Below are 22,356 nucleotides of genomic sequence, written 5' to 3'. Positions count from 1 at the left end.
CCATTTTTTTTAATTTCCACCATAGGTTCTTAATAGGGTTGAGATCTGGGCTGTTTGCAGGCCATGGCATTGACTGGATGAGTCTTTCTCCAAGGAATGCTTTAACAGTTTTAGCTCTGTGGCATGATGCATTGTCATCTTGGAAAATGACATATTTTCAATTGAAGGGATAAGAAAGCTGTCTAAAATTTCATTGTAAACTGCATTTATTGACGATTTAACCACAGCCATCTCCCCAGTGCCTTTGCCTGACATGCAGCCCCATATCATCAAGGACTGAGGGAATTTTGATGTTTTCTTCAGGCAGTCATCTTTGTAAATCTCACTGGAACGGCACCAAACAAAAGTTCCAGCATCATCACCTTGTTCAATGCAGATTCTTGACTCATCACTAAAAATAACCTTTACCCAGTCATTCCCAGTCCATGTTTGCCTTTCCTTAGCCCATTGCAGTCTTGTTCTATTCTGCTTAAGTGTTAATGATGGTTTCCTTTTAGCTTTCCTGTATTAAAATCTCATTTCCTTTAGGCGATTTTGCACAGTTCTGTCACATACCTTGACTTCAGCTTCCTCCCATTTCTTCTTCATTTGTCTTGTTGTACATCTTCTGTTTTCAAGACTTATGGCCTTTAGTTGTTTGTCATGAGGTTTGGACGTCTTCCTCGGTCTACCTTAACTTAACGCTTAACTTTTACAACCTTGCCATGCTGTTTGTACTTGGTCCAGATTTTTGATACAGTTGACTGTGAACAGCCCACATCTTTGGCAACCATAATCTTTTTCTTGGTCTCAAGAAACATCTCTCTTGTTGGAGCCATGACTCTTTTGAATCGACTTTGCCCAGCAACCCTCCAAGGTCTGATAACGGCACTGTTTTTAACTGCTGACTCACGAGCAGATCTAATCTGAGGCAGGGGCCCAATTAAGGAGAGGAAATTGACTGGTTGTGTCTGTATTTTCTATCAAAAATGGAGTGATTCCATATATTTTTCTTCAGAATGGAGTGATTCTATATTTACTTCACTGCACTTGCTCTATAAAAGTACCGTTTACTGACCACCACAATGTTTTTTATCCTACTATCACTACTTTTACTTGAGTAATATTCTTTTGAAGTAACACTACTCTGATTTGGGTAAAATTTTTGGCTGCTCAACCGAGCTCAGTTAGCCACTATTGTTTTATACTTTACCGAGGTTCTTTATGACGGTTTGACGTCAAGTATTGTTACTACCTTTGCTGTATTTCCTGTCTGTTGACAAATGCCCGTGCTCTCTTTGTCTTCTTCTCTTTTGCGTAAACGCACAGGTTTTTTGGGGCGTGCTGTGGGTTGACGTAGGCACGCTCAGAAATGCAGAGACGACATTCCTCAAGCACTCTTTGGCGATTGTGTCACACTGCATGAGATGAGGGAATTGGGAGCCTTCCTCGCATTCGAGTTCTTTGCATGCGGCGAGTGTAGTGTGTCTCTGACATTGTGCATCTCCTCAACTATCTAATTAAAATACCCGTCACTGATTTATCAGTCTTATGTATGCACAGAATGTAGAGCTGAAACGAATACTATAGTAACTCGAAAACTGATCCGAGTAATTTTAATCACCTCGAAGAATCGTTTAATTTTGCCAGCTCTAAGCATCTCGTTTTGCCCGGACTACTTTTAATGCGGGACAACGCGCTGACGTGCGTAGAGGAAGAAGCAATTAAAAAAAAAAAAAAAAAAAACACTTACCGCAGCCAACAGCCGCTACAAACTACGCCAACATTGCTAAAAACTACGCCCGCGTGATGCTAGTTTGGTAGCAGGTAGTGTCCGATGCGTCTCATAGATATCGCATGCATTTAGGACTAGATGCGAAATGACAGACTCGGCCGCGTCTGGGCAGCGTTAGTAAACAGCCACCATCTTTAAGCAGTAGACTTCTCGTCGCTAATAAGTATAACGTTACTGTCACTCGCTCACGTAACGTTAGCCCAGACATGTCCAAAGTCTGGCCCGGGGGCCAAATGCGGCCCTTGGTCAAATTTCATCCGGCCCCCAGCCTCTGTCATAAAATCAATAACGTCTGGCCCGCACACAGACTTAATAAATTGGTCAGCAGTACTGCTACCAGCATATGAAGTAGCTTACACACTAAATGCTGCTCCTCATTTACCCACTAAAAGGCAGCAGCACTCTAAGCAACATTACCCCGTGTGACCCTTTATTCCCAATGTTCTAAAATGGCGACAATCAGCTCAAAAAAGAAAGTTGACTGCGATGGCCGACGCGTCGATAGGTGGAAATTCGACTACTTCTTTACTAAAATACGCAACAACCGTGTCTGCCTCATTTGCAAAGGGACAGTCGCTGTTTTTAAAGAGTTCAATGTGAGGCGATATTACCAAACAAGACACGCTGACATTTACGACAAGGTTACAGAGAAGATACGTAGCGAGAAATTCAAACAACTTGAAGCTAGTTTAATTTTACAGCAGCAGTATTTCACAAGAGCCCGAGAGTCGAAAAAGAACGTCACAAAGGCTAGTTGCGAGATTGTGGAAATTATTAATAAAAAGTAATAATAAAGCAAATGTGACACACGGAATGACTTGCTAAAATTTGCTTAAATATATTGTTCTACATAAAGGACATCAGCCAAGATCGGCCCCCCACATTTTTACAGTACCAAATCGTTAGCCCTTCGAAGGGCTAGGTTTCTATTGATTATGACCACTGTCGATGTGTGGCTAACGTGTCTTACATACAGGCTTTATTTAATCTGTAAAAACACAGAGTTGTAGAGTGATGAGGGTGTAAAATTAAAACATAATAAAGCTAACTCAATTTTAGCTTAGTAGTCATTTCTGAATGAAACACCAAGTAGCACTGGTGCCTAATGTTCTCCAATACAGCAGGTATCATACATTTATTTTGAGCACAGCAAAAGCTCAAAATCCTATCAGGACTTCGACTAACTTAGAACTTAACTAGAAGTTAAAAATAGCTTGACACAAATAGAAATTAAATTGAAACACGTGGGAAAAATACGTAGCTTTCAAGTGATGTGTGTTATCAAGCGTAATTGCATTTTTAGTTAAGAATTTTTTTATTTTTTTTTTAAATAAGATCTAGAAGTTTTTTGAGTGAAAGCAGTGGATTTTTTTTCTAGTCACATCTTAGATGCAATTGTTGGCTGTTTTCAACAATGTACATTGAAAATAAAGACATTGATTGACTGAAAATAGTTCAATATTGGATTAAATGTCTTTTTTTCTTATGTACATATATTTATATTGCTCTTTACCCAAAAAATATATATATATATTTTATCCGATTACTCAATTAATTGATAGAATTTTCAGTCGAGTACTCGATTACTAAAATATTAAAGTGGCGTTGTAATGGTTTGTTTTTGAACGTGTTTGCATTTAGTTTTATTGATTTGGGTGGATACACTGCCCTCTAGTCTTCCACATTTTACATGGCCAAATCCATCTGCTCCCTGTTAAGACCAACATAAGCTAGGTTTTTGTTTGAGCTAATGTTTTTTAATGCATTTGTAATTTAGTTTAAAGGTATATTTAGCCAATTTTTGTGGGAATATGTGTCGGAACTATTTGTTGAGAGCATTGTAAAAAAAAAAAAAAAAAGTTAGTATCCAGTGTTGGGAGTAACGTCGTTATAAATAACCCCGTTACGTAACGCCGTTATTTTTTTCAGTAACGGGGTAATCTAACTAATTGCTTTTTCCGCCGTTACAACGCCGTTACCGTTACTGACGGTCAAAAGCGGTGCGTTACTTACTCTGAATAAATTGAAGAAACTACCAGCCGTGTCGAGTCGACTCTCTGCTCTGTTGATTTGTCAACCAAGACTTGGGGTGCGTTCAGGTTCGAGAATAGCGCACGTACTTCTGACTCCAAGCTGTTTGTCCCTGCTCATTAAATTAGACAATGCTTTATAAAGTTTGGTAACGTTTCTCTGTTTGCTACACCTGATGCTAGCCTCGTTCCAATCCCCCACTGTCAGCCAGCAATAATTCTGCTTCCATCTTGAGGATGGCAGACGCTTTGAAGGTGACGTGAATTGTCGGGAAACGAGCCTACCTAAATGCAGCCCCTCGAGAGATGCGATGGAAGTGATTGTGATTGGCTGAGGGTTAGAGTCATATGGAGTTGTAAGCCAATCAGAGCCGGTGATTTCACAAGCAAACCGGAACAGCGCGTGCGGCAAACACACACACGCAAAACAGATGCACAGGGTCGGGATGGCAGACCATTCAGAAGAAAAATTGTCCTTTAAGAGGTTGAGATATAGACACTATTTCAAGTTTGTCGAAATTAAAGGAAAGAACCTGCATGTAATGTGTAATTTATGTCCCGGGGCAAAGCTTTTGTCGACATCTATGGTAAGCAATTCAAATCTGCTGAAGCACCTAACAAGTTAACTACCTGTCTGTTCTTCTCTATTCCACTGACTCGAATACTGCTAAAAAAATTTCAAATTCTTTGACATACAACATGTTTTTTTTAAAGTAACAGAAATAGTTACTTTCCTTGGTAACTAGTTACTTGTACTATAGAGAAATTCAGTTACTAACTCAGTTACTTTTTGGAAGAAGTAGTGAGTAATGTAACTAATTACTTTTTTAAAGTAACGTGCCCAACACTCTTAGTATCTTATAGCATTTAAGCTAGTGGACTTTTGCTATGTAAATTAGCCAATTGTTCTTTTGTTGTACATATGTAGATCCTTATTTATTTTTTTAATACCGTTTGAGGCCCAGCTCAGGTATTTTAATTTTTTCATGTTTATCCGAATACTCGATTATTCGAACTAACTAGTTTATTGATTAATCGACTACTAAAAAAAGCGATAGCTGCAGCCCTAGTGTGTTACCAAGTGTAATGAAAATTTGCGGTAAGAAATAAGATTTAAAAAAAATATTTTTTTTTTATTAAAAAATAAGATTTTGAAGTTTTGAGTGAAAACAGGAAAAAAAAATTTCTAGGAACTTCTGAGATGCAATTGTTGGCTGTTTTCAACTATGTACGTAAAAAATAAAGACATTGATTGACTGAAAATGGTTCAATATTAGATGAAATATATAATTGCTCCTTACCTTTTTAAAAAAAAAAAAAAAAAAAAAAATGTTTTATCCGATTACTCGATTAATCGATAGAATTTTCAGTCGAATACTCGATTACTAAAATATTCGATTGCTGCAGCCCTAAATTGAATAGTTGTGTTCTACATTCACATTCCCTGTTGACTGAAAAATGAGTCCAGTACAGTTTTATTGCTTAGTCAATGCAGTAAAGAAAAAAGAGGAACATGACTGGTTTGACTCACACACGTGCAAGGATGCTCGTTGGTATTCCCTCGCCTTTCACCATCAGAAGGACGAGGGAAAAAATGGCAGGGGTCCAATCCATGCTGTGTGTGTGTGCAGACTGCCTGATCAGCAAACCCTATCCCACAGGAAGTCCGGTGGTCAGACCCCCTGTGGTGATTTGCGATGGAGAAGTGGAACACGATTCCATTAAATATCACCCCATCTATCTCCTTCCTGCCACCATTTTTTTGTAGTCTAATTTTAACTGCACCTATTATCCATTTCCACCTCCTGCACAAATGAGGTCAAGGGACAGAAATGAAAATTGTCATGTAGGGTGAGAGCAAAAGAAGCAAGCAAGCGCACCAGAGCTTCACTTCTTGCCATCTTTGACCCTGTCAGGAACTATCAGCACTCCAAGGGCAGATGAAACCTCAGGCTCTTAAGTACTGACGTCATTGAAAATAGCCTACCGTTCTCTATGCAATGGATTTGTTGAAGAAATGACGTTTCTATGTTGCGTAAGCATGTATAAGCCCAAAAACAAAACAACTAAAGCAATGGTGTCCATTCAATTAACCACATTCAGTGTTTGTTATATGCTCACAAGGGTAATTCAGCATCGTAACGGGATGATTCACTAATGTGGACCGTGACGTAACGTCTGTGCTGCTTCAGCTTGAATCTCGTTTCTTGTGTATGCAAGCAGTACCGCGTAGAGGCCAGAATGCAATTTAGCTGTTTTCATGGCAATTGTTCAGAAATTCTATGAGCAGGACGTGTACTTTTGTCAATATTTGACTAGGAACAGGTACCCATGTTTACACTTTTCCCAGTCACAAGACGAAAGGACACCCGAGGGCTTCCATGGAAGAAAACATCTCGAGTCTTGACCTGTTATTTGCAAATTTGTGCATGAGACAAGATGCGAATTATGTTTACTTACATCTCCAATGCTTTCATCTAGCCTTTAATAGCTGGAACGCTGAAGCCCACATGCAAAAATGTCTGCAAGTGTACGTATATGCAAGTGTATCATAAAAGTGAGCACACCCCTCGCATTTCTGCAGATATTTAAGCAGATTTTTTCATGGGACAACACTTACAAAATGACACTTTGACACAATGAAAGGTAGTCTGTGTGCAGCTTATACTGTATAATAGAGTTCATTTATTTTCCCCTCAAAATAACTCATTATATAGCCATTAATATCTAAGTCCCTGGCAACAAAAGTACACCTCTTAGAAACTACATCCCTAAATGTCCAAATTGAGTACTTGTCATTTTCCCTCCAAATTATCATTTGACTCATTAGTGTTGCTAGTTCCAGGTGTGCATAAGGAGCAGGTGTGTTCAAATTTGAAGTGAAACTCTCACACTCTCTCATACTGGTCACAGAAAGTTCCAACATGGCACCATATGGCAAAGAACTCTCTGAGGATCTTAAAAGACGTATTGTTGCACTACATGAAGATGGCCGAGGCTACAAGAAGATTGCCAACACCCTGAAACTGAGCTGCAGCACAGTGGCTAAGATCATCCAGCGTTTTAAAAGAGCCGTGTCCACTCAGAACAGGCCTCTGGTTGGTCGTCCAAAGAAGCTGAGCGTACGTGCTGAGCATCACATCCAAATGCTTTCTTTAAAATATCGTCGCAGGAGTGCTGTCAGCATTGCTGCTGAGATTGAAGAGGTGGGGGGTCAGCCTGTTAGTGCTCAGACCATACGCCGCACTCTACATCAAATTGGTGTGCATGGCTGTCACCCCAGGAGGAAGCATCTTCTGAAGACGGTACACAAGAAAGCCCCCAAACCGTTTGCTGAAGACATGTCAACAAAGCACATGGATTACTGGAACCATGTCCTATGGTCTGATGAGACGAAGAATCATTTGTAGGGTTCCGATTGTCTCAAGCATGGTGGTGGGAAATTCATGGTCTGCATGAGTGCTGCTGGTGTTGGAGAATTACATTCCATTGAGGGAAACATGAACTCCAACATGTACTGTGAAATACTGCAGCAGAGCATGATCCCCTCCATCCAGAAACTGGGTCGCAGGGCAGTGTTCCAGCATGACAACGACCCCAAACACACCTCCAAGATGACCACTGCTTTACTGAAGAGGCTGTGGGTAAAGGTGATGGACTGGCCAAGCATGTCTCCAGACTTGAACCCAATAGAACATCTTTGGGGGATCCTCAAATGGAAGGTGGAGGTGCGCAAAGTCTCAAATATCCGGCAGCTGCGCAACGTCGTTATGGAGGAGTGGAAGAGCGTTCCAGTGGCAACCTGTGAAGCTCTCGTCAACTCCATGCCCAGGAGAGTAAATGCAGTTCTGGATGATAGTGGTGGCCACACAAAATATTGAAAGTTGACATGTTGTATGTTAATATTAGGGCTGTCAAACGATTAAAATTTTTAATCGAGTTAATTACAGCTTAAAAATTAATCGCAATTCAAACCATCTATAAAATATGCCATATTTTTCTGTAAATTATTGTTGGAATGGAAAGATAAGACAAGATGGATATATGCATTCAACATACGGTACATAAGTACTGTATTTGTTTATTGTAACAATAAATCAACAAGATGGCATTAACATTATTAACATTCTCTTAAAGCGATCCATGGATACAAAGACTTGTAGTTCTTGTAAGATAAATGTCAGTACAAGTTAAAGAAATTTTATATTAAAACCCCTCTTAATGTTTTCGTTTTATTAAAATTTTCAATCAAAAAATAAACTAGTAGCTCGCCACTGTTGATGTCAATAATTACACCATGCTCACTCATGGTGTAACACATGAATTCAGTTGGACCCAAGCGCCAGCAGAGGACGCCAAAAAACAAGTAACAAGCTGACCTTACACTGTGCTGTCATTTTAATCTGTTTGAGTGGGGCATGTGCGTTAATTGCGTCAAATATTTTAACGTGATTAATTTAAAAAATTAATTACCGCCCGTTAACGCGATAATTTTGACAGCCCTAGTTAATATTGACAACTTTCACGAAGGGGTGTACTCTTGTTGTATCTTCATGTCGCGCAACACTATGTTTTTTAAGATCCTCAGAGAGTTCTTTGCCATGTGGTGCCATGTTGTTACTTTCAGTGACCAATATGAGAGAGTGTGAGAGCTGTACTACAAATTTGAACACACCTGCTCCCTACGCACACCTGGACCTAGCAATACTAATGAGTCACAGGATATTTTGGAGGGAAAATGACAAGCAGTACTCAATTTGGACTTTTAGGGATGTAGTTTCTAAAGGGTGTACTCACTTTTTTTTGCCAGGGGTTTAGATATTAATGGCTATATTTTGAGTTATTTTGAAGGGAAAATAAATTAACTCTATTATATAAGCTGCACACAGAATACTTTTTATTGTGTCAAAGTGTCATTTTGTAAGCGTTGTCCCATGAAAAGATATGCTATGATATCTGCAGAATTGTGAGGGGTGTACTCACTTTTGTGATACACTGTATGCTATCTGTGGATTATTCAACTTGTCAGAGTCTCACTTTTATTAATGCGTTTTATCACTTTAAAGCAGCTTCCTGTTCTTAACATTAGAGTGTCAAGTTAATCTAATCCAAGCATGAGTGCAGTGTTCCAATAAAATCTTAAAATTAAAGCACTGCTTCTCAAATTTTTTCCCATAATATTACTATAATCCACAATTAAAATGTATTGACCTCCCATTCTAGACGTTGTCGTCAGCAGTGGTCCAGGTTTTCACCGCGGACAGAAACGCCACCTGGACCAAGAGATGTTGCGGCGTGGCCTGTCTGATCAAGGACAACCCGCAGCGGTCCTACTTCATCCGAGTATTTGACATTAAGGTATGAGCATCTCCTACACTTGGACCACACATCAGAAATCGTCTTTTACCTCTTGATTTATTTTGTAACAGGACGGTAAGATGCAGTTCGAACAGGAGTTATACAACAACTTCAACATAAATCCGTGCAGAGCGTTCTTCATCACGTTTGCTGGAGACGTGAGTTGAATTCAATTCTTTTTTTTAATGATTTTTTGGGGGAGGCACAGAGAAAAATTGCAAAACTATTTTGTCTGTGCTGGCGCAGTGTTAGTGGGCTCAGCAGACCATGAGGTATGTGGCACAAAACATTGCGGTGATAAGAGATTCATCGCTGTGTACACATCATCAAAATCAGTTTTGCGCAATAAATCCACTCTTTGTACAGTGTGTGAGTTGAAATGAAACGGAATGCCCTTGTTTTGTTTCTTTGCTCATTCTGTTCTTGTTCCCTCAACCTCCAGACATGCCAAGTGGGCCTGAACTTTGCTAGTGAGGAGGAGGCCAAGCGTTTCCGTGGTCAACTGTCAGAACTTTTGAGCAAAAGGCAAAGGAAAACTGGTACTGACCTTCTTTCATCTGCTTTAGTGGACAAATCAGTCATGAAATCACCATCTTCAATTGGCTACTATCCAAACTTTTGATATGTTCAATAAAGCCGGTCAGGCAAATGTAATGTGCTTTGTGTCCTTATGATGGCACTGTAGACTTACGGAGAGCTGCCAGGAATTGAAAATGGTGATTCAAGCTTCCTCTTTTAAACCCCACTGGCATTAACAAGTGTATCTTTACCAAAAAATCTTAACTTCCCGCTTCTTCTAAACTTTCTATTGGATCCTTCACTTCTCTCTTCAAGCTTTCTGTTTTGGGTACAACAGAATCTTTTCATGGAGTCATCTTCTCTTGGACTTTATCCACGCTTTCCACTGAATGTATGGCTGTGATTCTAACTGCGTGTGGTAAAACGTAACTAACTTCAAACTTGGCCAAACCTTTCTTTTTTTCCACCACTCCTTTTCTTTGTCCGTCGACCGTCACGTCTCGCAAGTCTACGGAGCCCCTAAAGACACATCGAGACCAAAATAAAATAAATTTAAATCATCTGGTGGGCACCGTGCACACAGGATTGTATGTGGTGCGCATAGTTTTGGATGTATAGCAGATAGTATGTGGTGCTCACTTAAAAAACTATCTGGTGCGCACCAGATAGTATGTGGTGTGCAAAAGATAGTTTCTAGTTCTCACCACATACTATCTAGTGCGCACCAGATAGTTTCTAGTGCGCACAACATACTATCTGGTGCACACCACATACTATCTGGTGCCCACCAGATACTTTCTAGTGCGCACCACATACACTCTGGTACCCACCAGATAGTTTCGAGTGTGCGCAGCATACAATCTGGTACCCACCAAAAAGTTTTTAGTGTACGCCGCGTACAATCTGGTGCCCACCAGATAGTTTCTAGTGTGCACAGTGTACAATCTGGTGCCCACCAGATAGTTTCTAGTGCGCGCCACACACTATCTGGTGGTGCCCACTAGACAGTTTCCAGTGCGCGCCACACACGATCTGGTGGTGCCCACCAGACAGCTTCCAGCGCGCGCCACACACTATCTGGTGGGTGCCCACCAGATAGTTTCCAGGGCGCGCCACACACTATCTGGTGGGCACCCACCAGATAGTCCAGATAGTTTCCAGCGCGCGCCACCCCCTATCTGGTGGGTGCCCACCAGATAGTTTCCGGCGCGCGCCACACGCTATCTGGTGGGTGCCCACCAGATAGTTTCCGGCGCGCGCCACGCGCTATCTGGTGGGTGCCCACCAGATAGTTTCCGGGGCGCGCCACGCGCTATCTGGTGGGTGCCCACCAGATAGTTTCCGGGGCGCGCCACGCGCTATCTGGTGAGTGCCCACCAGATAGTTTCCGGGGCGCGCCACTCGCTATCTGGTGGGTGCCCACCAGATAGATTCCGGGGCGCGCCACGCGCTATCTGGTGGGTGCCCACCAGATAGTTTCCGGGGCGCGCCACGCGCTATCTGGTGAGTGCCACACACTATCTGGTGAGCGCCACACGCTTTCTGGTGAGTGCCACACACTATCTGGTGCGCACCACATTCAACCTGGTCCCCACCAGATAGTTTTTAGTGTGCACCACATACTACCTGGTGCACACCACATTTAACCTGGTGCGCACCAGATAGTTTCGAGTGCAAACCACATACTATCTGGTGCACACCAGATTGTTTGTGGTGCACACTAGAAACTATCTGGTGGGCACCAGATTGTATGTGGTGAGCGCTCACTATTTTTATCAGAAACTGTCTGGTAAAATTAGCATTATATAGCATTTAAGATAACAGACTTTTGCTATGCAAGTTAGCCAGTTGCTCTTTTATGGTACTCCTCATGTATTTTTTTATGTCGTTCAGGGCTAACATCAGGTGCTAGTTGAGTCCAAGATTGAAGTAAAGCTCATTTAAATTCTGTACTGTATTATCCTTTTTAGCACGCCGAAACTGCTGTTGTCCGATGTGCGCCTGATTTTCGCCTCAAACGATATAGAAAAATAAATAAGGATCTTACAAAAGAAGAATCGGCTAACTTGCATAGCAAAAGTCCGCTATCTTAAATGCTATATAATGCTAATGTTTACAAGAATGTTTCTGATGCACGCTAGAAACTATCTGATGCGCACCACACAGTATAGTTGAAATTTATTTTATTTCTTTCGATATCCCTTTAGGGGCTCCGTACCAATCCGCAACAATGTAACCATTTCGTATGTCTGTTTTCACAGAGAAGAGACGAGAGCCTCCGAATGGTACGTTGTCCACCGTTTTGTACGTTCTCCCGACCTTCACTGTGTTTTCATAAGGTTTAATCTGGGATTAGGCATGCATGAAGAGTTACATAAAATCGAGTGCTAAATCCTCGAATAATATGGCGGGATTAGAGCCCCCAGTGTGTGCGGTTTGACGGCAAAGGGAGGAGAAACAAGTGAAAGTGGGTGGAGAAATGACAGCGGCGAGCCAATCCAAGCGTGATCATCTTAACGGGGCACCCTGCTGCGATGGAAAGTCGGTCGGAAAAGACGTCCCGATTTGTGTAAATGGACAAAAACAGCAGGGAGTTGAGCTGCTCTGATGGAGGGCTTGTCCAAACAAGTGTTGGCAGGATACGAGTCCCCTCAGCTCAGACAGCACACCAGTCCACTCTTCCAGATGTCTGATGAGGGTATTACAGGCCAAGTTGACTTCCCATGTGGATGTGCTTTGGCTGTCTTTTGGAAACCTTTTTAGACCAGGCTGAACCTTCGTCTTGTCTCGACAAAGCGGATTTCCTTTCCAGAGGCGATTCTCGCGTGGATACGATGCGTCCACCAGAAAGCTTTTGTGTCAAGAGTAAATAGATCTTCCTCTCAGACATGATGTTCTGCACAACCTTCTTGTCGGCTCCCTCGGAGGACATCGGTTGCGAAAACTGTGCTGGCGAAGGAGGACCTAGCGGCGGAGGCTTGGGCCCAGCGAGCTGCTTGTCCACCTTGCACTGCTTGGTTCTCCCTCAAGACGAACTTTACCCGAACCGCTCGGATGCCTCGCAAGTGCGAGCTCGCAGCTTCACAGGCGACATGCTGGTAGACGCCAGGGCCGACACGTGCCGAGATAGCAGGGGTATTTGGGATCGGGTGAGGAGGCGCAGTCGCTCCGTTTCACCTTTACCCAGCAAAACGACAAAAAGTCCTTGTCATAAAACGGTGAAAGGTATGTCGTTGTCTCTTGGACAACTTTGGGAATATACAGAAGAGATAAACAAATAGGAAGATTGTTAATCTGCTGCTTAGTTGCAGTGTTCAAAGTGGAAATATGCCAAAGTTACTGTCTGGTCAATGTAAAAATTAGGGCTGTCAAACGATTACAATTTTCAATCGAATTAATTACAGCTTAAAAATTAATCGTAATTAATCACAATTCAAACCATCTATAAAATATACCATATTTTTCTGTAAACTATTGTTTGAATGGAAAGATAAGACAAGACTAATATATACATTCAACATTTATTATAACAATAAATCAACAAAATGGCATTAACATTATTAACATTCTGTTAAAGCGATACATGGATAGAAAGACTTGTAGTTCTTAAAAGATAAATGTTAGTACAAGTTATAGAAATGTTATATTAAAACTAGGGCTGTCAAACGATTAAAAATTGTAATCAAGTTAATTACAGTTAAAAAATTAATCGCAATTAATCGCATTTCAAACCATCTATAGAATATGCCATATTTTTCTGTAAATTATTGTTGGAATGGAAAGCTAAGACACAAGATGGATATATACATTCAACATACGGTACATAAGGACTGTATTTGTTTATTATAATAAATCAACAAGATGGCATTAACATTATTAACATTCTGTTGAAGCGATCCATGGATAGAAAGACTTGTAGTTCTTAAAAGATAAATGTTAGTACAAGTTATAGAAATTTTATATTACAACCCCTCTTAATGTTTTCGTTTTAATAAAATTTGTAAAATCTTCAATCAAAAAATAAACTAGTAGCCCGCCATTGTTGATGTCAATAATTACTTACACAATGCTCATGGTTGCTGAAGCCTATAAAATCAGTCGCACTCAAGCGCCAGCAGAGGGCGGCAAAACTCCATAAAACACAATTAACAAGTGGGCATTTCACTCTCCTGTCATTTAAATCTGTCTGAGCGGGGCTTGTGCGTTAATTGCGTCAAATATTTCATTCATTCATTCATTTTCCATGCCGCTTATTCCTCACGAGGGTCGCGGAGGTGCTGGAGCCTATCCCAGCTAACTTCGGGCAGTAGGCAGGGGACACCCTGAATTGGTTGCCAGCCAATCGCAGGGCACAAGGAGACACACAACCATTCACGCACACACTCACACCTACGGACAATTTAGAGTGTTCAATCAGCCTACCATGCATGTTTTTGGGATGTGGGAGGAAACCAGAGTTCCCGGAGGAAACCCACGCAGGCACGGGGAGAACATGCAAACTCCACACAGGAAGGCCGAAGCCCGGGATTGAACCCTTGATCTCAGAACTGTGAGGCAGACGTGCTAACCGCTAAGCCACCGTGCCGCCTTCAAATATTTCAATGTGATTAATTTAAAAAATTAATTACCGCCCATTAACGCGATAATTTTGACAGCCCTAATTAAAGCCCCTTTTAATATTTTTGTTTTATTAAAATTTGTAAAATTTTCAATCGAAAAATAAACTAGTAGCTCGCCATTGTTGTCAATAATTACACCATGCTCACTCATAGTGTAACACATAAAATCAGTTGGACCCAAGCGCCAGCAGAGGGCGCCAAACACTAAAAAACAAGTAAACAAGCAAACATAACACTGTGCTGACATTTTAATCTGTTTGAGCGGGGCATGTGCGTTAATTGCGTCAAATATTTTAATGTGATTAATTTAAAAAATTCATTATTGCCCGTTAACGCGATAATTTTGACAGCCTTAGTAAAAATAGTTCATTATCTGGGTGTTTGAAAAAAGACCCAGATAGTATTACCGTATTGGCCCGAATATAAGACGGCCCTGATTATAAGACGACCCCCTCTTTTTCCGAGACAAGTTTGAAAAAAGACTTTTTGAACACCAAATTAATTTTTATACAGAAAATACAGTACATCTGAAACAAATGATAACAATATATTTGAGAGAAAAAGCATGTTATTTTGCCTCATTCAAATCAAAACTAAAGTGCAATCACATTCATAAATGAATGGCTTCTGGTTTTTGAAATGTAAATAAACCAATCTATTGTGATAAAACAGCAAAATTGCAATAACTACCATCAAAGTGAAGTCTAACTGTAACTGTAGTTTTGAAATAAATCTGAATAAGGAAAAACATTGCAATAAAATAATGCAAACTGGTTAAACTTGAGAGTAGCTGAGATCTGTCATGACAGAACATGACTCAAGTTCAGCATTCGCTTCAATGATATCTGGCGCCATCTAGCGTTGTGAATGGGTATAATGTCTAGACCCGAATATTAGAAGACTCCCACTTTTTCAGTCTTATGTCAATGCAAAAAACAAGAGTCTCATATTCGTGCCAATACGGTATTCTGTTGTTTTTTTTTTTTTTTTTAATGGGATTTCTTCAGCGTGCCGCACAGCTCGAACCGTTTGACCGATCGGCCCCATTCGAATGTCGAAACAACCGGAATTTTCACGCAAGGCAGGGAATTTTTCGAACGACCCCGAAAATTTTTCCATTCGCCCGTAAACACAGATTTTTCGGGGAAAAAAAACATTCTCAAAATGTATCAAGTCCTATAATTTTTGACCAAATCACATCATTTGGACATCAAAAATTCCAGGACGGTGAGGGGCATAAAAGTTATATACAGAATTTGGGGAAAAAAATAACAGTTCTCAGGAAATTTGCCCAAAAGTTTCCCATTCATTTTTAATGGGATGCAATGTTCAAATTCCCCATTCGCTTCCAACAGAATTTACATTGCATTAATGCCATTGACAGCCATGTATTTCAAATCTCTTGATACCAACGTACTTGGATTCCATTGACGCATATTTAAGTTGATGCCATCGACAGCCATGGATGTCCAAATTTCCTATTCATTTTTAATGGCAAAAAACAGATGTCCCCAAATCAACTGGAAATGAACAGATATCAATAGGACGTGTCCCCCAAATGTCTCTTATTCCATTGACGCATATGTAAGTTGATGCCATCGACGGCCGTGGATGTCCAAATTTCCCTAATCATTTTTAATGGCAAAAAAACAGATGTCCCCAAATCAACTGGAAATAAACAGATATCAATAGGACGTGTCCCCCAAATGCCCCTTATTCCGCTGACGCTTATGGAAGTTGATGCCATTGACACCCATGGACGTCCAAATTTCCCCATTCATTTTCAATGGCATTTACTTTGTTTAATGCCAACGACGGCCATGTTTGTTGATTCTATTGATGCCAATGTACTCTGATTCCATTAAGGCATATGTAAGTCGATGCCAGTGACGGCCACGGACGTCCAAATTTCCCCATTCACTCCCAATGGCATCGACATTAAATTAAGGCCAATTCAGTCAGATGCCATTGATGGCCATGTATATCAATTCTATTGATGCCAATGTACTTGGAATCCATTGACGCAAATGTAAGTTGATGCCTTTGACAACCATAGACGTCAAAATTTTCCATTCATTTTCAACGGCATTTACTTTGTTTAATGGCATTTACTTTGTTTAATGCCAATGACGGCCATGTTTGTTGATTCTATTGAGGCCAATGTACTTGGATTCCATTGACGCAAATGTAAGTCGATGCCATTGACGGCCATGGACGTCCAAATTTCCAATTCATTTTCAACGACAAAAAAACAAATGTCCCCAAATCAACAGGAAATGACCAGATATTAATTAGACGTGTCCCCCTAACGTCCCCAAATGACCTGATATGACAGGACTCGCTCCCCAAATGTCCCTAAATAACCTGATATGACCAGGACACGTCCCCAAATGACCTGATATGACCTGGACAGGTCCCCGAAATGTCCCTCAACCAACCTGGGCAGGGCTACGATCTGTATCTCCACACAGCAAAGTAATTTCTCCAGAAATTGCAGTTTCTAGTTTTAAGAGTAGATCTGGTTTTTGGCCTGTATACACGTAGAACAATATTGCCATTTCTCTAAAGAGAACAGAGATTCAGAAATTTAGCATGGATAGTGGACACCGCCTTGAGAGTTCATTGTCATCTTCCCAGGCCCCGCATTGCCCATGGCCACCGTGGACATTAAAAACCCCGAAATCAGCACGGGGCACCGCTTCCATAGCAACTCTCAGATGAACAACATCATGCACTCCACCTTCACCAAGAGGGAGAAGAAGGGCAAAGGCAAGAAGAAGAGACTAACCAAGGCTGACATCGGCACACCCAGCAACTTCCAGTGAGTCGCCAAGTCTTCATTTGTTCATTGAGTTTTACAAGATTAATGTTAAACCTTCTGTTTCGTTGACTTGCAATTTTCTACTTTGCCACAGGCACATCGGGCACGTAGGATGGGATCCAAACACAGGCTTTGACGTGAGTAAAGGCTTAAAAAATTTTAAAACGATGTCACTTTACCATGCGTGAATCAACATGATGAGCGCGTGTCATTCAAACAAGGCAGTTTTATCTCCGTGTCAATCAGACTTACAGATCTTTAAAATGAACCGTCGACTACAAAATATTAATCTTGGCTGCACGACCGTGTCGTCAGCACGGTTACACAAGGAGATTTTTCAGAGACGAGGCAACCTGTGTTTGCATAATCCTTGGACTTGTTCCCAAAATCATCCACCATCCCTAGTACGAGATTACGCAGCTGCGCATTCAGATGCTTTCATTTTACAAGTTAATGCTTTCAAGGCCTTAAAAATGATTGGAATGGATGATGTCATTCAAAGAAATTGTTGCCATTTTTTTAACTCCCTGGATGCCATCAATGATAACTGGAATTGTCTTGCCGCCAATTTTAGTTCTCAGAAAATTCATTTTTGTCTTTTGAAACCACAGTTAAACAATTTAGACCCAGAGCTGAAGAACCTCTTCGACATGTGCGGCATCTCTGAGGCTCAGCTCAAGGACAAAGAGACTTCCAAGGTCATCTACGACTTCATTGAGAAGAAGGGAGGGGTGGAAGCAGTCAAAAATGAGCTGCGTAGGCAAGGTAGGTCTTAAAAGAGCACGTGATGTGTCATCGATGAAAATAACTGACGTCACCGGTTCACTTTTAAGACACGGACTGCACCGGTTTGGTGGTTTTGACCTCAGGGCCTCCAAGGTGCATTGGTATGTTTCCATGCATGGTGTGGTGTGACACACCGCACGTGTTGGTTAATAACAGGCACCGGACTGGTTATAAAAAGCTTTAGATGATAAAATTAGACTGAAATAAAAAGTACGTTTGCTTACACACTGAAAAGCAATGCCGTCATTGCAACCACAAACATGTAGCCCAACCCAGATCTATTGTTTTTTCACTCTGGGTATTTTTGCGGTTATTTGAAGAACGAAGTCATTTCCTTCAGCCTTAAAAAAACGCATAACATGATAGTCAAGCATTAAGAAGGATAATATGGGGTTACAGCCATTTAGTGGTGTGACATTGTAACTGCATGGTGCCTTTTATGCAAAAAAAAAAGATTGCAGTGAGTGTAAACAGGTGATGGCAGTGAACGACTTAAGAACAAAAAAATGATTTTTTAAATCTCTTTCCAGCTCCTCCTCCCCCTCCCTCCAGAGGTGGCCCTCCTCCCCCTCCCCCTCACCACGGCTCAGCCCCACCGCCCCCACCTCCTGCCCGCGGGCGAGGCGCACCGCCACCCCCTCCGCCCTCAAGAGCCCCCGTATCGGCACCGCCGCCCCCGCCTCCGTCCCGGCCGGGCATGACGGCACCTCCTCCTCCGCCGCCGCCCAGCCGAGGCTCCCTGCCTCCGCCCCCGCCGCCGGCCCACGCCTCCGCGCCTGGGCCACCACCTCCGCCTCCACCACCAACATCCTCGATCCCGTCATTCACCGGAGTGGCGGCCCCTCCGCCACCCCCGCCCCCTCCGCCGCCGATGTCCTTTGATTCTAATGGAGTGGACAGCCCCCAGCCCCTTAGCGGGGGCAAGTCGGCCTTGCTGAGTCAGATCCGAGAAGGCACCCAACTTAAGAAGGTGGAGCAAAAAGAGCGACCGGCGTCCAACACGGGGCGAGACGCGCTCCTGGACCAAATCCGACAAGGAATCCAACTCAAACCTGTGAGTGTACAGTAAACACGACAGCAGGGGTCATGAATTAAAAATCCTCTGGGTCCGAAATTTAAAAATTACAACTATCTCGGGTCCGGAAATATTTTTAATGCTTCCTTTTTTCCCAAAAATGCAAACAGATCTTTACGTGGCCATGCTGATAATTGCAACATTCAAAAATGTAAATAAAATATAAAAAAATAAATGTATAGTAAGTAATAAATACTACTTAATAATAATTAATTAGTAATAATTAAGCAATCATATTGTGCCCTTAATTCCGCTATTTTTTGAGAATGGATGGCAGAGTTCATAGAAAAACTTTGCGAAAAAGCTGCGTATTTCGTCTCATAGTGCGTTTTCAAATTGCTGCTTTTTACAAGCTCTTCCGTTGTTCGGCCATTCCTTACTACGCGGCGAAACGTCTACACAACGTCCACACGCATGCGCACATCGGTTAGAAGCGGCAAGGACTCACTATTTTTGTTTGTATTTAGTTTTTTAGAACCTTTTCATTGCCTCAAACATACTTTTTGCATGTATTACCCTCTCATACTTTTAACCATTGTGGTTTTTTGCGTTAGCTTTGAAGCAGTTGACCACATTAGTCACGTAGCGTATTTAAACCCTCCTTATTTGGTATAAATTCATTTAAGTATTTTCTTAAGGCATTTTTTAGTACATTCTGCCTGTATGCATCCAAACAAAACAAGTTAAGCACGCAGGCTAGTACTTTGGGTGTCAAATTCGACTAATGTAGGACGTTTCGCTGATGTACCAGATTTTGGCAGAACACCGTCCCTGAACAGATGAGGCATAGCGGTCTTGTGCTGCCGTCAGGTAAAATGAACAAAAATGTGTTGGTCTACACCTCCTTAAACACTCTGTTTTCTGCATCAATCTTGCGTACCTTTGCCGTACCTTTTCGCCTCTTCCTCCAACTTCATTCGGCTCAGTTTTTGGCTGTCACTCCGCGGAGTCTGGAAAGCGAGTGTGAGACATGCTGTTCTAAAAATAACTTTCAAATACTTCACTTCCATTGGCTGGCTTACGCGCGTCACCGCTATGGTTTTTGTTTGTTGCCCACCTCCGCTCTGCAAACCCAGAGAAAAAAATGATTTTTGTTATTGCAATGTGTATTAGTCCGGACAGCATGAGATCCGGTCCAGACGGCTTGGGGGTCCGGAAACGGACAGAGGTCCACGGTTCTGTGACCTGCACTACAGGGTTCCTGCGGGTCCTTAAAAAGTCTGAAAATGTCTTAAATTTAAAATCGGATAATCAAGGTCTTAAAGTAACAATAGGTAACTTTTCAACCTTTTATAAAATATTTCCATAACATTTGGGATATGTTGACTGACAACTACAACACCAAGCAAAAAGTATGGAATCACCAGTCTCGGACGAGCAGAGATTTTAATCATGTAGAAGAAACTCAGATAAAAAGCTTGAAAAAATAGGGAATTTGTTCAAAAGTGCAACTCTTCAGCATTCAGAAACACTAAAAGAAATTAATAAAAAACATTGTGGTGGTCAGTAAATGTTGATTTTATAGAGCAAGTTCAGGGAAATATCTATGGAATCACTGCATTCTGAGGAAAAAAAAATATGGAATCATTGGAAACAAACAAAGAAATAACTCTAGTATTTCGTAGCACCACCTCTGGCTTTTATGACATCTTGCAGTCTCTGAGGCATGGACTTGATGAGTATTCTTCATCAATTTGGTGCCAACTCTCTTTGATTGCAGTTGCCAGATAATCTTTGTAGGTCGGAGCCTTGCTGTGGACCATTTTTTTCAATTTCCACCACAGGTATAGGGTTGAGATCTGGGCTATTTGCAGGTCGTGACATTGGCTGGATGAGTCTTTCTCCAAGGAATGCTTTAACAGTTTTAACTGTGGTATGAGGAATTGTCATCTTGGAAAATGACATATTTTCAATTGAAGGGATAAGAACGCTGTCTAAAATTTCCATGTAAAGTTGTGCATTTATTGAAGATTTAACCACAGCCATCTCCCCAGTGCCTTTGCCTGACATGCAGCCCCATATCATCAAGGACTGGGGGAATTTTGATGTCTTCTTCAGGTAGTCATCTTTGTAAATCTCACTGGAACAGCACCAAACAAAAGTCCCAGCATCATCACCTTGTCAAGAGTCAAGAATCTGCATTGGCATCCATATTTTTTTCCTTAGAATGGAGTGATTCCATATATATTGTTGGCTACATGGTTTGGGCTTCAAAGTTTTAAGGTCTTAAAAATCGTAAATTTTTTTTAGGGTGTAAGAAGCCTGCACGAGCCTACCTTCACCTCACGCTGATCTTTAACCCCTATTTTTCTACTTCCTCCTTTCTCAGAGGGACGAAACCAATGACTCACCTCCTTCCTCCCTGGCCCCCTCGGCCGGCATCGTGGGGGCTCTCATGGAGGTCATGCAGAAAAGGAGCAAGGCTATTCATTCTTCAGGTACATTTTCATTCAAGAATTGAAGTGCCTGTGACAGCATAAAAAAGGTCTTAAATAGCATTATTATGTGAATTAGAAGCATATTTTGAGACGAGTCGACTATATACAACAAGTTGGCAATGCGCAGATGATGAGAAATTAGTCTTTTAATCTGCCGTTTAGCCCCACCCGTCATTATAGCGCTCTAGCGTCTCCAGCTGGATGATGACATCGGCAGGGTCACGATTTCATCTGATTTAAAATTCAGCCCATCGAGGGGGAATTATTCAGAACGAGGAAAATGCGACGAAGAGAGCCGCAAAATGTCATTGTTTCAATCTTTCTACTCCAATATTTTTACAGTGTATTCTTTTTATCTAAGTATTTTTTGAATGATATGCTCATGACAAATAAGTCTTATGCTAAATGGAATATGAAATAATACAAATGCATTAATTCAGTACGACATGGCAAAATTACTCCATAATGGTCAAAACTGTCAACTTCTTGCACTTTTATGCCACTGGAGTTAGTCCGGCTTTTGTCATTTCCCTGCCTTGGCTTCGGAGAGCGTAAACAAACCAGGAGGTGTGACAGCTAGCTGACATGCTAACCCGAACCGAGCTGCGTTTTCGAGCCTTATTCTCGGCTTTTGAAGCGAAAAATCACACAAAACTACCCCGGGTCATTTCACACAGCGGCAGGGTTGTCTATTGTCTTCACCATCGGTAGCGTCGTTCCCCTGCTGCGGGCAGGAGTTATCGTTGCAGGGGAAGCAGCTGGAGAATGACCGCCCGAGCCCAACCCGAGGATAGTGGTTTATTGCCGGGCACGCGAAGAGGACCGAGAGGGGTGTGTGACAAGACGTCGGCCGAGTGGCCTTCTCAGTGGACAAGGAGCATTGTCTGCCGCAAAATGCGAGCCATCTCCTCATTCAAACGTGTGCCCAGTATTTGA

The 22,356-nt window shown here is 41.7% G+C and overlaps 1 protein-coding gene across 3 annotated transcripts in view; it reads left to right on the top strand.

The window, feature by feature from the left end:
- Window positions 1-22,356, top strand: part of waslb (WASP like actin nucleation promoting factor b) — a 36,085-nt gene that overhangs the window by 4,832 nt on the left and 8,897 nt on the right. Inside the window, exons 2-10 of one of the 3 annotated variants that reach the window (XM_057855152.1) lie at window positions 9,028-9,162; window positions 9,234-9,320; window positions 9,605-9,701; window positions 11,943-11,966; window positions 16,938-17,121; window positions 17,216-17,258; window positions 17,733-17,886; window positions 18,438-18,961; window positions 21,312-21,420. In XM_057855152.1, coding sequence (XP_057711135.1) covers window positions 9,028-9,162; window positions 9,234-9,320; window positions 9,605-9,701; window positions 11,943-11,966; window positions 16,938-17,121; window positions 17,216-17,258; window positions 17,733-17,886; window positions 18,438-18,961; window positions 21,312-21,420 — 1,357 coding nt within the window. The other 2 variants (XM_057855153.1, XM_057855154.1) reach the window with 2 other exon arrangements.

This window comes from Corythoichthys intestinalis, chromosome 13 (genome assembly GCF_030265065.1).
Source record: "Corythoichthys intestinalis isolate RoL2023-P3 chromosome 13, ASM3026506v1, whole genome shotgun sequence".
NCBI lineage: Eukaryota > Metazoa > Chordata > Actinopteri > Syngnathiformes > Syngnathidae > Corythoichthys > Corythoichthys intestinalis.
The sequence above is the reverse complement of the archived record's forward strand: the minus strand, read 5'-3'. Positions and strand labels throughout refer to the sequence as shown.